The 16,724-nt window shown below is 37.3% G+C and overlaps 2 protein-coding genes across 2 annotated transcripts; both read right to left on the bottom strand.

Moving 5' to 3' along the window:
• Positions 1-1,567: 1,567 nt before the first annotated feature.
• Positions 1,568-8,317, bottom strand: jpt1a (Jupiter microtubule associated homolog 1a). Its single transcript, XM_079840640.1, has 5 exons — positions 8,135-8,317; positions 6,610-6,749; positions 5,552-5,661; positions 5,385-5,412; positions 1,568-2,743 (listed from the first exon to the last, which is right to left on the bottom strand). Exons 1-5 carry the CDS (start codon positions 8,188-8,190, stop codon positions 2,598-2,600), a joined length of 480 nt encoding a protein of 159 aa, XP_079696766.1. The 5' UTR covers positions 8,191-8,317; the 3' UTR covers positions 1,568-2,597.
• A 1,224-nt stretch (positions 8,318-9,541) lies between these two features.
• Positions 9,542-16,640, bottom strand: sumo2a (small ubiquitin like modifier 2a). The gene is made up of 4 exons (XM_079840920.1): positions 16,579-16,640; positions 15,805-15,933; positions 10,124-10,195; positions 9,542-10,040 (listed from the first exon to the last, which is right to left on the bottom strand). Exons 1-4 carry the CDS (start codon positions 16,597-16,599, stop codon positions 9,978-9,980), a joined length of 285 nt encoding a protein of 94 aa, XP_079697046.1. The 5' UTR covers positions 16,600-16,640; the 3' UTR covers positions 9,542-9,977.
• Between the last annotated feature and the right edge of the window lie 84 nt (positions 16,641-16,724).

Genomic DNA, 16,724 nt, shown 5'->3' with positions numbered 1-16,724 from the left:
ATTTTCGTAATAAGTGCTCTTTTTAAACATCTGTGGCGAGCAGCGAGGCTGAGGGACCGGTACGAGAGGAGGAGTGACGGGAGTATAATGGAGGAGAGAGGACTAGGCCTGGATTTTATGTTGTGTTTTGTTTATGTTTATTTTGTACCTAGGCGGCAGTCGTCCGTGAGGAACTGCCGCCGGTTATGTTATTTTGTTGATTTATTTAAGTCTATTAAGTCTATTAAATGTTCGCCGGTTCCAGCCTCCTTCTTCCCACACGAACAAACTACGTTACAACATCCAAATTGCTAGAGGCCTACTGTGAAGTCTGCCATTGACATAGGCTATATTTTATTTGTTAATTTCATCTATACACCTTCCAAAATATTTCTAGCTCAGATTTGTCCAGAAATAACAGACCATCGCACGCTAAAACTAGAACAAATACAAGGAAGATAGCTTAAAATGTGAACCAAAAGAAACATATTGTTAGTCAAAAGTTAAATGTTTACATTTGTACAGTATGGTTATAGCAGAAGACCATTTAGTTTTATACAAAGTTCACCCTTACAGATGGCAATGTGAAAGTAGGTAGACTACAGAATAGAAGCAGATTAGAAGCAAAACCAACAAAACCTCCTTCAAAATTAAACAGGACATTGCTGCCACCTGTAGACGTGAATGATTTTTGTAGGCTTCCCTACATTACTCCACTAATATAGTTCAGTTGAGGGAGTGAATAAAAACAAGCCCTGTTGAAATTAACAGCATATGCTGGTTAGGTATGTTTTGAAGCATGGCAGCTGCCAGCTGGTTTGAGCTGGTTTATGCTGGTCCTTAGTTGGTCAAGAGCTGGTTTAAGATGGTCCGGAGCTGGAGCTAGTTTCTTAGGACCAGCACTTGACCAGCTTAAACCAGCTGCCATGCTTCAAAACATACCTAACCAGCATATGCTGGTTTTTTCAACAGGGAGTGAGTCAATTCGGACACTAAGTGCGCCGGAGGGGTAAGTCGCTTTTGCATGGTTGGTGCTTGCTGATCATTTGAAACTTAGCAAAGTGGCAGCTCCAGTAGTAAGATGAAAATATTTATCTTGAACTAGCATGGAAACTAGCATGCAACACTGCTCTATAAAAATCTCATTTATATAGATCAGTGTTGTTGACTTGTTATTGCAGTGCATTGTGGGATTGAATGAGTGAACTTGATAACATCCACTATGGTTTCGGATATCACTACAAATGTCTGTCCTCTCAAATATCGCCCTATTTAAGGGTTAGAGGAGGCGATCTCGGAACCAGACATTGTGACCACTGATCTGTATAAATTACCGGATTGCTTGTCATAAAAAGTGAGTCCCACTGCACTGCTGTATTCCCTCACATTGTATTGAATTAATAGGAAATCATAGTTGTGTCCCAAATGACGCACTATACACTTATACTCCAAATACGTATGCACTGTGTATTCATCCATGTATTTTCTATGGCTATTTTGTAATTCAAATTCATGTATGGAAAATTAGAAGAAACATAAGGTGTTTAGACGGCAGTGACATTAGTATCTATTCTCAGGACAACACAGACAAAGATTTTTTTTTTTAATTTGAGAAAAGCTCATGTACATAAAAAAAATGAACAGACTCGATTACACACTTCCTCCAAGAAGTCAAAGAACAATACAGCACCTTTTTGGCATACGTCAAAAATAACAAGGCAAGAACTTTCAATCTTTTTGGTGAATATGGAATACTTGATGAATGATTCGATAAAATGGCTTTACACTGTGGCTGTTTTTATTTTCGTACATGTTTTATAACTATTTTTTAACAAACAAATAAATAATAGCTTGCTCACATGCACCTTTTCTGGCACAGAAAAGTCACTAGTGGCTAGAAGGTAATATTCATTGCACTCTCATGTTGTTGCTCTGTTCTTTAACCACACACCTGAATGTTCAGGCAATGATTCAATGTGTAGCTGTTAAACCTCATTGCGTTTTTGTTCTTTTGTACTAAATATCTCTTCAGCGATCAGTATATCAGTGTAAATACTTTTTTTCTTTACATCTACAAATGTTTCAGCCTTTTTTTTATGAGCAGTGATGGGTGTGAAAATTTGTGTCTTAACCAGCAGGTCTGAGGCCCCACAAATTGGGCACCACAGTTCATAAAGTGCTGACAAAAACTTAATACATAAAAAGGGAGACAAACACTGAATCAGGGAGACATTTCTTAGGCTGACGTGAATGCAGTGTAAACTTCTAAATGTTGAATGTTAATGGCAAATTTTGGCCTATGGTTTGTAGTATCTGAGAGTAGCAGTGCATACACAGGTTTTACCTAAGAGGTCTTTAGTCAACACAAGACTGAGAGACCAACACTCAACACATTCAAAGGCATTCTTTGAACGAATCATAGCTCAGAGATTTGTGGCACGCTTCTCTGACTAAATTGCCCTGATCTGAATCAGTTCTTTGAGGCTTTTATGATCTTCTGTGTCATTTTATGAATACAGTTATGCAGAGGATGAGCGCACTGACAACAGAACAGCACATTTACTCTGAGATGCTCGTTTCACATAGGCCCAGATCTTATCCTTAAGTGCGGCAAATGTTTAGCCTAAGATGAGAGAGGATTTGCCCCCTGGTGGGTTTCTACGGCCAGAAGGAAGCCCAGCTGCAGGTTGCTCTGTTGCAGAGAGGCAAGGAGGAGCTGGTGTGTCATGCTGCTCCTGAACAGGTTTAGGTTCTTCTGTGCTATCTGTGAACATAAAAATGAAAAGAAATACTAATTCATTATCAGATCATTTTATAACATTTCAATAAAAAATATATGGGACGGAAAAGTTCTTATTCTTTTTTCTGTTATATTTTTGCCACATTTTCTCTTACTCTCACCCTTGTGAAAGTCAATGACAATTTTTTTTTAATCTAGTTTAAAATACATGAGGCAAATTTGTATTTAATTTTTTTATTTTAGTTTAAATTGAATGACCAAAAAAATGTGGTAAACAAACAAAAAAAGGTTTTGACACATTTTCTTTAAACCTTGAATATATTAGCAGATATGTCATCTTAATCATTATTTTCAAATGTAATATTATAGTTAAGACATTGTTTTTTTGTGTGCAAATATCATGAAATATTTCTTCATAAATATGTTTTTTCAGGGAGTTGCACCACATGACATATTACATCTGGAACTAACTTTGCCATGAAATGTCATAAAAAGATTGAATTACTGGATATTTTAAAGCTACACTGTGTAACTCTTTTAGTTTATTCTTAGCTAAAACACTTAGCTCTTTCAAAAATATATGTGCTCATTAATGTATATTTACTTCTTTCAAGTAATAAAGTATTCTCGTAAGTTTATAATATGCCATTGAAAATACATACGGGTGTAGAGGGACATACCCGTAAATTCAAGCTTCGCCTTTTCGCGTTTTAACACTCGATGGCACCGTGTCGAATGTGGACGAGGTCGAACTGGAAGCCATGTTAATCTTGGACTAAATCGGCCACCGTAGGAGTTAAAACGAAATCGTAATTAAGAGGAACAGAAACTAATATTCACTGGATGGTCATATACCTTTTCACCGCTAGATGGGGGAAAATATCACACAGTGTAGCTTTAAGACTTTGACTTTTAAGACCAGAACTTTGATTTGCCAGAAAAAAGCTTTATGTCATTGTGATATGATTGTAAATTTTTTATTTTATACTCTTATTAATTAAACTAATTAAAAACATGCTCATAGTGGGCCGCATTTATGAAACAGACGTACGACAGAAATCTGGGTGTGCAAAACTTGGCATTTATCAATATGGACGTGAGCTACAATCAAATCTCACTTCAGGTCTCAGGTCGTGTATGCAAGTTTTTGAGTTAGCGTGAATGTGGTTCCAAAACCATAAGACCTTCATTCATCTTCGGAACAAATTTATTTATTTTTGATGAAATCCGAGAGCTGTCATGCCCCTCTACGGCAGCCGATGCTGTTCACTTGAGCACCACGACACATGCGTGTGATGATGACGCAGGAGCTGCACTGTATTTACAACGTAAATTGCGTAGGAGACTGGCACAGAGGTGAAGAAATTATTGAATAAAGTCATTATTTTTTGTTTGTTTTTGCGCACAAAAAGTATTCTCATCACTTCATAAAATTAAGGTTGAACAACTGGAGTTACATGGACTATTTTAATGATGTCTTTACTACCTTTCTGGGACTTGAAAGTGTTAATTAAATAGCTGTCTATGGAGAGGTCAGAGAGCTCTCGGATTTCATCAAAAATATCTTAATTTGTGTTCTGAAGATGAACGAAGGTCTTACAGGTTTGGAACGACATGAGGGTGAGTAAATGATCACATCATTTTCATTTTTAGGTGAACTAACCCTTTAACAAAAGGTAAAAAAAGGTAAAACAAGTAGTATAAACTACACTCGTTTTAACACATTGTATTTGTATTCTTTATATCTTTATTTTATTAAATCCAACTGATCGCGCAGGCGCCTTACGCACGCACACACAACATATCAGTTCTGGCCTTGATAACTTTACATTTCAGTCATTCATCATCAAACTAAAATGCAGTCAACCAAACATAAAAGTTACACTGTTCAATTGAAACGGTCCGCTGTAAAATCAGTGTGCCCTGTGCCCAACCACATTTTTGCGCATGTGATGCATGTTGTTTTATGTGGATATTGGAAAACAAGTGAAGTACGAAGCCTTGTTTACATAATGGATAATAATTTAGCAACCAAATGTTACATGGCAAATATGGAAACATTTGGATTCTTGCCGAATGAGAGAGGTGAGCTCATTGCCGTTTCAGTTTCGCTTTAAATAAATACATTTTGTCTTGATATTTGTATGTTGTTTATAATGAATGACACTTTTTTATAGTTTAATATATAATTTATAGCTACTTATTTTTCATTCTTTTTCTGTTTTGAATACCCTTAAATTTAAAATATTTGTTGTGGAGTGAGGGGAAATCATAATATTTACCAGTATTTAATATACATTCATTAATGTAATTGTTTGCATTTACAATGTTAACTGTTTTTTTTTGTTTTCTCTTCCCTATTTCCTCTTCTTGGCCGGGTTACGTTTCTCCATGTCGTAATCCTAGGGGCACGGCTTCTAAAAATAATTTTTAGGGGCGTGATATTTAAATGACGATTGTTTTCAGCCCCCTGATTTATCAACATACGATCATTCGTACAATGTGATTGGCAGCATACGAATGTTTCATAAATCACACGTGAACCCTGTCATAAGATGATTTCTGTGCTTGAATCTGCTCAAATAGATGCAAAGTCATTTTATTTAATAAAAAAAAAAAAAATGTGTCATTGATGCAAAATTATATGAAGAGTTAGAACACTCACCAACATTGACCGAGTCTTCATCACCATTCTGTCAAAAATAAAGCATATTATCAGTAATACATTTAAAAAGCACATTATGCAATCACTTTGAAGTCAGTCTGAACTTCGATCCAAGGTCACAAGTTTGTTTTCACTCATTAATGACTAAACATGTCTCTATATCTTACCACAGGTATATTATTGTCGAGTGTGGTGTTACTTTGGCTGACTGGTTGAGCAGTACATCTTCTGAGCGGGGCAGATGGCTCTCCACACAACACACCTGTAGGCTTCCCACCTTTCAAACAAATAAGAACTGTAAAAGTATCTGTGCATTGATCTTATAAACAATAGAGAATACTTAAAGCCCAGATATACAGTAATATAAGTTGTATTTTATACTTTGTCATGCATGAAAATACATTTATGAGAATATTAAGTATTTTGAAAGATTAAAGAACAGAATAAAGTTCTGTAAAGAAGGGACATTAGTTATCACTTTTAAATTATTTAAAGGTGTAGTATGTAATATTGACAGCTAGCGGTTGAATGGGGTACTGCAGTCAAAATTCAAACTATTTGAGTTGTTTCCCTCGCCCGTGGGTTGCCAAATTGAGAACAAGCAACAGGCACGAGCGCAATTGACAATGGAAGGCGACGCACCTTACACTGTAAGTTGATTTATCCGTGTTTTAATATGCTCCCGTTTATAGAGATTTTGAGAGATTTCTCTGAGGCTTTTTAGGTTGGGTAGAATCTGTGGTCTCTGACCCAGTTTGTTTGCCAGCAACCCGGGGGGTCAAAATGCTACTGGGTAATTTGGCAGTGGGTGGAATCCCACAGACTATAGCAAAAACAGACATTCTGACACGGAACGCACATTTCAAGGTAGAATAACTGGCTCTAGCATTGTTTTTTTTAGAGAAACAAGTATGTGAACTTAGAAAGTTATTATAGTATTTGTATGCTTTAGTACAGTCAAATTTGGTTTAAATGTGGATCTGAAACACATGTTAAAGTGAGTCACATTAAGTTATTGTTGCTTCCACCAGCAGAAGGTAAAATCACAGCAAAAATCACATTTAAAGCAGTGCATACTCATAAAACCATAATTTCAATATTTCTTATAATTTTCTCTAAGGTTTAGTCAACTCAAAGGCAATAAAAAAGGGAATAAAACTGCCTAAAAGTATGCTATTAAAAAGTAAAAGATAAGACTTGAATCGTTATTAATAAAAATCACCACCTGGTGGATTGTTCCTCCGATGGGCATGAGGGTCCTCGGGTTCATCAAATATACTAGATGCCATTTTGTTTTTTTTCACAGGTTTCTCTTCATCGTTGCCAAAGCAGATGTTTGAACCTCCACCTGGTGGACGCAGCACTCTGGGATGGAAAACAAAGAAACATTAAAAATCTGTTGTCATAATGCAACTTTTGTAACCATTCACTAATTAGCTTGTCTTTATTTGAGCTATGCACATTGTTTACTTTTATTTTAAAAGTCCATTGTTTTTGTGTGTGTGTGTTTTACAGTTCATTCCCTGTCATCTTTTATTTTTGACTTCTGAAGTGTTTATGTTGTCACATACATACCCCAACATCGCAAAAAAACATCAATACAAAATGAGACCGATGAGGGGCAAATAAAACAAGTTAGAGTGTTGAGTAAAATTACAGAGTGTGCCTTTAAGAAAAGGAAGAAAAAACATTGTGGCTTTATAATGATATTTGTAAATAAAAGAAAATAATTAGTGCAGATGTAAGATTTATTCCCAATTCCTCATGTGCATTTATTATTTGATTGAATTTTATTTATGCTTATTTTAATTATATTCTGTAAACCAAATTCTTACTGTTCTTATAAGAAAGAAAAGCTTCAGTAAGCTGAGCTGAAACTGTCGTCTGACAGCAAGCATGCTGAAATAAACCTCACTCAAAATCACTCTACCAGTCCGACTGATAGAAAGAAACGACGGATAAACGTGATTAGTGATAAACGTCAAAAGTGCATTCAGGTAATGAAACGATAAGACGGATACAACAGGGAGCGTAATATAATTCTTTACTACACCAGCTGAACCGCACCCAACCTTACACACACACATGCGCTCAAGCATCCTCTCGTAGGCTAGAACGCGTGGAGAGGGACTCGTTTCAAACGAACCACTGACACAGTGCAGTAAAGATGTTTTAATTACTAAGCAATTATGTCGTTAATTGTGTAGATGTCCTTTTGAAGATGCTGCAGTCAGAGGCCGTGTCACAAAGCCTAGCGAGTTGCCTGCCTAGACAGCGTTTTGGAGCATTATATAATATTTATAAGACTTGGAAAGCGACCGTTGTGCCTCAAAAATGCTGCACGCGCCTCTGGTGTCTCCCCCCCAAAAGCTGTCTAGATAGGCAGCTAACAAGATTCAGACACTTCCAGAAGGATGCACATATTAGTACAATAAAACAGACATTTATAAATCAAAATCCTCCTTTCAAAGGCTTAAAATCCAATATACTTTGGCGTTGAGCTACGGCGTCCCATTTTATCCCCAAAGCGCAGTATTTGTAACGAAGATGGTGCTCATTTCTCATCAGCATTGCCAACCGTTTTTACGCCAATATCGTTCATCTGGAGAATATATTTTTGTCTCGTCAGTGATACATTTCATATAACGTCCTGAAATGCCATTAGCCATTATGAAGATGAAATAATTAGCTGTTTGCTACAAACTAAACCGCTTGAGCATTGTTATCTTCTTATAGACATCTGTCAGCACCTGGAGCTGCTCCTCCCGGTCGGATCCATGCCTTGATAAGTGGTGGTGGTCGTCATCTTGAACACTCACAGCTTCTGTTCACGGCGTTTCCCAAACTATATTCGACAGATTATTGTCATCAAGCCACAAAGAGCGTCTCTCCAGCTCAGGGCATCAGTCTCTTAGTGCTGAATCTGCGCTCCTGTACACGCCCATTAGACGCGATTAGTACTGCACTTCTGCAGATCCGCCACTGGAGCGGCGCCAGAGCGCGAATTTTGTAAAAAAAAAATAAAAAAAAAATATTAGTTGCGGTCAGTTCAGAATAAAACAAGTAAAAAAAACTCATGTAAAACTGTACAAAAGCAAGCAAACACACTGATTGTAGAACATAATTTAAACAGGATAATCAGAGTAAATTGTACTTCTACTTATTTTGTATGTAAAATATTTAAGCATCTAATGAACCTTCAGAAGGGCATGACTAAATGAAACACCCTATTCAAAAGTTTACATCCCATCTCCTATTTTTGTGTTGCTTTATTGAGGATCTGTGAATGTTTGCACCTTTTAGAATAGTTAAGTCCCTCAATTGTCTTCAGAGTGAAAAGACAAGTGATCTCTAACTCAAAGTCACTGCTGGAAAGGGTTAATATATGCAGAAGATGCTAGAAATCCTAATAATGTACAGAAAAAACAGTGGACAGTTTAACTGCTCAGGACAATTGACAAGCAACTATCACAAAAAGTTGTGGATCATCCAGGTGGCAATCAAACATTAAGAATTGCTTGTGTGCACTTTTGAAGTGTATTATATTGCTTTTGTCTTGACTATATGTAAACATTTGTTTTGTGATTCTGAGCGGAGACTGAGGTTTTGGTACAAATCTAGGCCTATATAACCAAAATTTGCCACCATGGCAAATAAAGCAAATAGTGGTTACTGCTATATCAATACCAGGCAATTCCTTATAAAAAAAAATGTATGTTGGACTACTTGAGATGGGTTAACCTACTTGCGATGAAGCCCTAATGGGAGTCATGTGAAAGGGCCTCATGTTGTATAGGTCTATTAACTTGCATTTTATAATTTTGAATAATCTAGAACCAAAGTTCAGCAATGATAATGCAAATACTGAAACAGACAATTCAAACGTTGTACAAGGAAGCTCAATTGGCAATTATGACAACCTGTGCAGTTAAAAGGAAGGATTGTTTTTTTTTTAAGGGAAGGTAATTTATGCAGTCGAATGTGCATGATGTAAACATTTGTTTAGCTTATTCAGTGAGTATAAACAAAATTAAATAATGTTATTTTGTAGATTCTGCAAGGTGTATGTAAACCAAAATTGTATCTAAATAATATAATAGTGGAAACACAATGTCCCATTTAACTGGTAGTTCTGTTACAGGTACACAAGCCTCAAGTGGTTTTGTAAAACGGTTTTATTCCAACGCAAAATCTTATCAACATTTCAATTCACAACACAAGTCACTGAATAAAATTAGCCTGAGTACAAAAGAGAAATACGTCAACATATATAAAATATATATAAAAAGTCCAACGGCTCTGAGCAAACTAAACAGTACTTTAGAACTGACACGGACCAAAACTCTATATACCAGATCTTATGACTGATCAAAAGCATTTTAGCCTCGATGCTCTTAGGTCCACAGCTGATGAAATATATCAATGCATTTACACAAATGTATTTTAAAAATGCATTCATCTGATTTGGGAGAGCTGATGGGCATTTTAGTGGGCATGTTTTGGCAAGGTGGAGGGAGGTCAGCCTATTAAAAAAGAAAAAATTTGCAGGGGGCAGAGAGGAGGACAATGGTGATGGAGGGCAAAGGTAGTTATTTACATCATGCCCCCAGTCTGTTGCTGAAATACATCAATTGTATCCTCATCCTCCATTTCCAACTGCAAATAGAAAAAGACATACTGTAAATATGCATGCTTTAAGCATGGTAACATCCAGAACTGGTCATATCAGTGAACTGTACCTGAGCTGGTGTGTCAGTCTCATTAATTGGCTGCCCATCAAACCGGAACCGAATCTGACGCATTGATAGCCCCTGTGAACAGATCAAATGTTGACTTAACTGTTTGATAAGCATGCTTTAAACAAATAAAAGGGAGGGCTTACTTTTATTAACAACAGTAATGTGCAAAAAAAAAAAATATAGGGACAATTTAAATATTCTGTTCTTATTAAATATAGGTTACCATTGTTCTTTTATAGTATCACACTGAACTGACAAACAGCTTCAGTGACTATTAAAGGAGCTCTTTACTTGGTTTCTGGGTAATTTAGTCACAATTTGAAGAAACGTTTTGTTTTTCATGAGACCTTGTGACTTCCTACTTTTGTCAATAAGTGCTCCTCTTCAGCCATCTACTGGTTATAGTGGGCATTTTAATATCTTTAAAATAAGTGCTTGTTTGCCACAACGTGGTCTACACGTTTATAAAAATTATTTAATTTTTTTTAATCACATTAAATTTGGATAATATTTAGAGCTTTTAAGTGCTGGAAAAAGTGTGAAGCACTTGAAAACCCTTGAAAAGTGCTTGAATTTCAATCTCAAAAGGTTGTATGAACCCTGAGATGAATAAAGTTTAAGTTTTATTAGCACAAATGTTCGCCTTGCTCTGTTCAGTGATGCGCGCTCGTGACGTCACGTAAAACGCAATTACGTTGAAAAGGTCACGCTAGACGCAGGTGGAAGTACCGAGTACCTTTTCAACGTAATTGCGTTTTACATGACGTCACAAGCGCGCATCACTGAACAGAGCAAGGCGAGCATTTGTGCTTATAAAACTTAACTTTATTTATTAAAAAAAAAAAAAAAATAGTTTGCTAGATAAGACCCTTATTGATCGTCTGGTACAGTTTGATGTGGTTTAAAGCCCTTTTGAAGCTGTGCTGAACCTCTCATTTGGACCTTGAACCGTTTGGAGGCTATTGACTTCCATTATATGGAGAAAGATCCTGAAATCTTTTCATCAAAAATCTTCATTTCTTTTCGACTGAAGACAGAAAGACATGGATATTTTGGATGACAAGGGGGTGAGTAAATAAGCAGAAGTTTATTTGAAAGTTAACTAATCCTTTAATTCTGTGGTGAATTAAAACGCTTTCTCACTGGATCTCCCAGCGCTGTGTAGTATCGTGTCACCCCAGATCGGACCGTGTGTGAGCTCGCGCTATGCTTTCCGTGCAGCTCAAATGAATAGCACTGTTCCGTTCAGACTTCAAAACACACTTTGCAGCGGGGTATTGTTTGTTCTGCGACTGACGCCAAAAAAACTGAACCAATTACAAATTAGAGTTGTTCCAATTCCGATACTAGTATCAGAAATATCACCGATTCCACAACAAATTCTGGCATCGGTATCAGCGAGTACATGAACCCATGTACCGATCTGATCCCATTTTCTTAAACAAGACCTAGTTATTATGACCGCAAGCTTTGCCTAACCCCTGCACGGTTCTTCTTCGCTGTTCAGAATGCATTGCATACACAGGCAGTTGTGTTGTGTTGCCACAAGCAACCCGTTTAGAGCAGCGAAGAAGAAATGAAAACGCATTAGCAGCTTACTGTATGTATATGATTAGCAGTATGTCCGCTGTTTAGCAGTATTTCATCTGTGTGGATGGCGGACGCCTGCACGCACACACACACGCGCATGACACTCGCTATCTTTGTAATCTCTGCCGTGTGTCACTATCAAGCAGCAACCTCCCCCAGTTTCGCTACGTCCATATTCACAGTCTATGGTCACTATATGAGGAAACGAACACAAACTGTCAGTTCATGACTGTTTCATTTGAGAAAACTGTCATAATGAACACCGAAACTGAAATATCTTCACGGCAACCCGTCAAAATAAAAGTTTGGTTTACATTTTTTTTAATTGACAGAAATAGTAGGCTACTGTTGTACAGTAGATATAGCAACGTCTCTAAGTTATAATATGTCTCTACTAGGGCTGTGCAATTAATCGAATTTCGATTTCGATTTTGCCTCCCAACGATCACCAAAATAGTACAATCGAGAAAAAAACGATTATTTTGCCATGTTCAGTTTTGCAAGAACACTCTTATTTTGTCTTGCGTTCTGAATGAAACGCGCACGCGTTCATCCGCCCCTCCCGAAGCCACAATCTCTCTCAGGTCGTGAGTCTCGTGTGCATATCATCCGCTGGAATTTAAAAACTCGGCGCGAGTAAAGATGGCAGAAGGAGAGCAGTTACAGCAGCGTTTGGTGAGCAAAAAAGGCAAAACCAACTCCGTTGTCTGGGAACAGTTTGGCTTTGAGGAATCAGACGACGAGCAGAAACATACTACGTGCAAGATTTTCTACATGGTAGTGGCTGCAACGCAAGGGAACACCACGAATTTGTTTAACCACTTGAAAATTAAACACAGTGACCTATGACAATCTAATAAAGAAACAAAAATTGACGAGAGCAGGGGAGCCGTGTAAACGTCCTTTTTTCCCCTCATATTTCTCAAATAATTCTCTCTTTGTAAACTTTGTTCAATGCATGCGAGTGCTGCCGTATGTTTGAATATGACCAGTCGTTTTCACCGTCATCACCCGGGTTTAGTGCTTTAGGGTTTAGGTTTAGAATGAGAAGCCGCGCGCGCTGTGAGAAAATCTGTCTCTGTGCGTTCATCCGAGAGCGCGCACACGTCTCACAGCGCGCAAATATTGAGTTCTCTTTTAAGTCTTGCTCTTGAACGGACAAACTCACACAAAACGTATGTCAACATGTCCATCTTGATGAGTATTCTAGCAGACATAGTCTGTATATGCCTTAAGTGAACTTTATACAGTCGATAAAGACGACGCATATCCGATCCGGATTGAATAGCTTTTGTAAGTTTAATAGGATTCATCTTTAATTTATGCACTCAAATATGCAATGTTATTTTACATTTGATACATTTCTGTACCTGAAAACTAATGTTAGACGTACCTGAAAAGCATATCTAGCCGAACCATATTGTTGATCTTATTTATTTGTGGTTATCATTTTTACGTGAATACTGTTATACTTTGATTTGAATATATGTTATATTATTTATTTTAATAGTTCAAAAAGTACAACAAATGTTACAATTTCAATTGAATTGTTGAAAGGTGTATTTTTAATAAATACAACACATTCCCAAAGTCATGTGAAATAATCGTGTTACATAATCGTGATTTCAATATTGACCAAAATAATCGTGATTATGATTTTTTCCATAATCGAGCAGCCCTAGTCTCTACTAATAATAATAATAATAATAATAATGCCTAGATGGTTGCTTATTTTTCACTCATTTTGTTATATATATTATAATATTACAAGATATTATATTACAAATATTATAAGATATTTTAAAGGGTTAGTTCACCCAATAATGACAGAATTTTCATTTATTACTTACCCTCATGTCGTTGGACACCCGTAAGACCTCCGTTCATCTTCGGAACACAAATGAAGATATTTAAGTTGAAATCTGATGGCTCTGAAAGGCCTCCATTGGCACAATGCACGGTTCACTCTCAAGACCCTTAAAAGGTACTAAAGATGTCGTTACAAAGTCCATCTCACTACAGTGGTTCTACAATAACTTTATGAATCGGCGAGAATAATTTTTGTGCGCAAGAAAACCCTAAATAACGACTTATATAGTAATGACGATTTCAAAACACGGAATCATGAAGCTTCGAAGCGTTATAAATCAGTGAGTCGCGTGTCAAACCGTCAAACTGCTGAAAATTGTCGATCCAAACTGCTGATTCGACTCACTGATTTATAACGCTTCGAAGCTTCATGATTCCGTGTTTTGAAATCGTCATCACTATACAAGTCGTTATTTAGGGGTTTTTTTGCGCACAAAAACTACTCTCGCCGATTCATAAAGTTATTGTAGAACCACTGTAGTGAGATGGACTTTGTAACGACGTCTTTAGTACCTTTTAAGGGTCTTGAGAGTGAACCGTGCATTGTGCCAATGGAGGCCTTTCAGAGCCATCAGATTTCAACTAAAATATCTTCATTTGTGTTCCGAAGATCAACGGAGGTCTTACGGGTGTCGAACGACATGAGGGTAAGTAATTAATGACAGAATTTTCATTTTTGGGTGAACTAACCCTTTAATATTACTGTCAAATGCATGTCAGATAATAAAAATACTGTAATAAATGCAGTAGTTCACTGTATGCATTTGTTCATGTTTTATTAAGGGATAAGTCTGAAGCACACCATAATATAATTCTAGCAATTCATACAGGGCTAGTATTATATACAGATACACACCTAGGTATCGGATCAGTACTCGGTATCGGCCGATACCCTGGGCCCAGGTATCGGAATCGGGAAGGGAAAAAGGGTATCAGAACATCTCGATTACAAATTATACTGTATGTTGTAAGATCACACTGTCCTTGTTGTTTGTGTATCTCTTTGGCAAACGCGCGGGGGGAGGGCTCGGAACTACGGGGAGCATCGGTGGATGTTAAAGAGAAAACCAATTTTCATTCAAACAAGTCGACGTTAACTACACACTCAAATTAATCGATAAAATCGATTTATCGCCCAGCCCTAGAACAGATGTAATAGATGTTTCTACTACATAAATGACAGTTTAAATACACAGTCATCTTCCCAGCACTGAAGTACCCCTTTAACAAAGCAGGTTTTCCCCAGATTTCAACTAGCCCTTGCTCTGGGATTTAAGTTTTAAAAGGTGTGTTAAATGTAGAGAGCGCATTATAGAAACGCGAGAGTGCATCCATGTAACAATCTCTATGCTTTCAAGTATTTCAGATTTTATATTGCGAATATCTCCTTGTTCTTTTTCTAGAATTGTCCAGAAACTTTCCATTTTCACTACAAGGATAATTTACTAAGCATGCCCAGCCACTACACTTATCTTTGCAAGGGACTTGCCTCATCGTCATGGCAACGGTTTGTGTCCAGGTCAGATTATGTCAGAGTATGTTGTCATTTGTTGGAAAATCATAACACACTGCTTAGACATTCCACGACCCAACAAACACCAAAAACAAACTCCGACCAACGGCAACAGACCGACTTGTTTGCTGCCGTTTGTCTGTGTGGTGTGAATTGACCTTAAGGAACAATAATGTGAAGTGTTAATAGATGTACTTCAAAGAGCTAGTGTTAGTGTTAATGTTATGTGCTTCAGAGATCAGTTTTTGTTCCCATGAGCTATGACCATTCTGAGCTGAGACTGAGGTTGGGATACAAATCTAGGCCTATATAACCAAAATTTGCCACCATGGCAAATAAAGCAAATAGTGGTTACTGCTATACCAATACCAGGCAATAGCTTAAAATAAAATGAAAAAAAAAAAACCCACTTTTGTTGGACTACTTGAGATGAGTTAACCCACTTGCGATGAAGCCCTAATGGGAGTCATGTGAAAGAGCCTCATGTTGTATAGGAGATCTATTAACACATTGTATGCATTTTATAATTTTGAATTATCTAGAAACAAAGTTCAGCAATGATAATGCAAATTCTGAAACAGACTATTTAAACGTTGTACAAGGAAGCTCAATTGGCAAGTATGACAACCTGTGCAGTTAAAAGGATTTTTTATTTATTTTTTAAGGGAAGGTAATTTATACATTCGAATGTGCATGAAATGCATTTTACCTGTCTCTCACAATATGCTTTCATCAGTTTGTTGAGGGGTGTGTGCCTCTTGATTTTGAACTGAACCACTGAGCCATCCTGCCCGGCTACTTTCAGATTTATGTGGTCATTCTCAGTTTTTACACCCTCCTGAAATGAAAAGTGAAAAAAAAGAATCATACATAAATTAAATAAATAATCAAAATAAAAGTATTGCAGTCTCTACTCTCTACTAATGATCTGATTCAGATGTGTGGACGACATGGAACATGTGCAGTGGGGCCTTGGGGGTCTCGAGAACAGGTTTGAGAAGCACTGTTGTAGAGTAAGTTTGTCAGTATTGTAATGCACATAACTGAGATTTCCAATATAACGTTACAAAAGTGTAAAAAAAAAAAAAAATTCTGTCGAAAAAAAGATTAAAAACACAAACAAATGAACTCCCACAACGCATCCGTTATAAAACAATGCTGCAGCTGCTCTATCTGAGAGCGGCACGAGTTCAGAGCTTTACGCGCCAACAGTCAGTGAGCCCGAGGGTTTCCAAAATACAGCGTTTTGTTTACTGTAAGTTTTGTCTTATCACTTGCCGTGTGCACGAAGTGCGAGGCACATTAGCGAACTGGGCAATTAGCGCGTTAGCTTTAAGAAAGACCAGCACCATTTCGCAGAAGACACTGAATCAAGAAACAATAACTGAGAGGCGGGAAAACGCTAAAAAATAGTCCCCATTGATCATATAACAAAGAATTGTCGCGCTTATTAGAACATTTATAACGAGCCACACACACTTACCTTTGGCTTCTCGTCTGCCATGACTGCCGCTGTCTCACACGAAGGCGCGTAATGCCGCCGGACATGACGCATTTAAATGGTCCACTTCCGGAATCACATTCTGACCCTCATCTTCCCCTTGATTTTGTTGCTTGAATAATTTGACA

Source organism: Gobio gobio (genome assembly GCF_949357685.1).
Source record: "Gobio gobio genome assembly, chromosome: 17".
Lineage (NCBI taxonomy): Eukaryota > Metazoa > Chordata > Actinopteri > Cypriniformes > Gobionidae > Gobio > Gobio gobio.
The sequence above is the reverse complement of the archived record's forward strand: the minus strand, read 5'-3'. Positions and strand labels throughout refer to the sequence as shown.

Bases quoted from the DNA above. Each gene is read 5' to 3' on its own strand.
- jpt1a (XM_079840640.1), bottom strand. From the start codon at position 8,190: ATGACGACCACCACCACTTATCAAGGCATGGATCCGACCGGGAGGAGC. The intron at 5,413-5,551 runs GTAAGATATAGA...TATTTTTGACAG, and splicing joins TCGACAATAATATACCTGTG to AATGGTGATGAAGACTCGGT. The intron at 2,744-5,384 runs GTGAGTGTTCTA...TTATGTTCACAG, and splicing joins TGAAGACTCGGTCAATGTTG to ATAGCACAGAAGAACCTAAA.
- sumo2a (XM_079840920.1), bottom strand. From the start codon at position 16,599: ATGGCAGACGAGAAGCCAAAG. The intron at 10,196-15,804 runs GTAAAATGCATT...ATCTGTTCACAG, and splicing joins AAGCATATTGTGAGAGACAG to GGGCTATCAATGCGTCAGAT. The intron at 10,041-10,123 runs GTACAGTTCACT...TTCTATTTGCAG, and splicing joins AGACTGACACACCAGCTCAG to TTGGAAATGGAGGATGAGGA.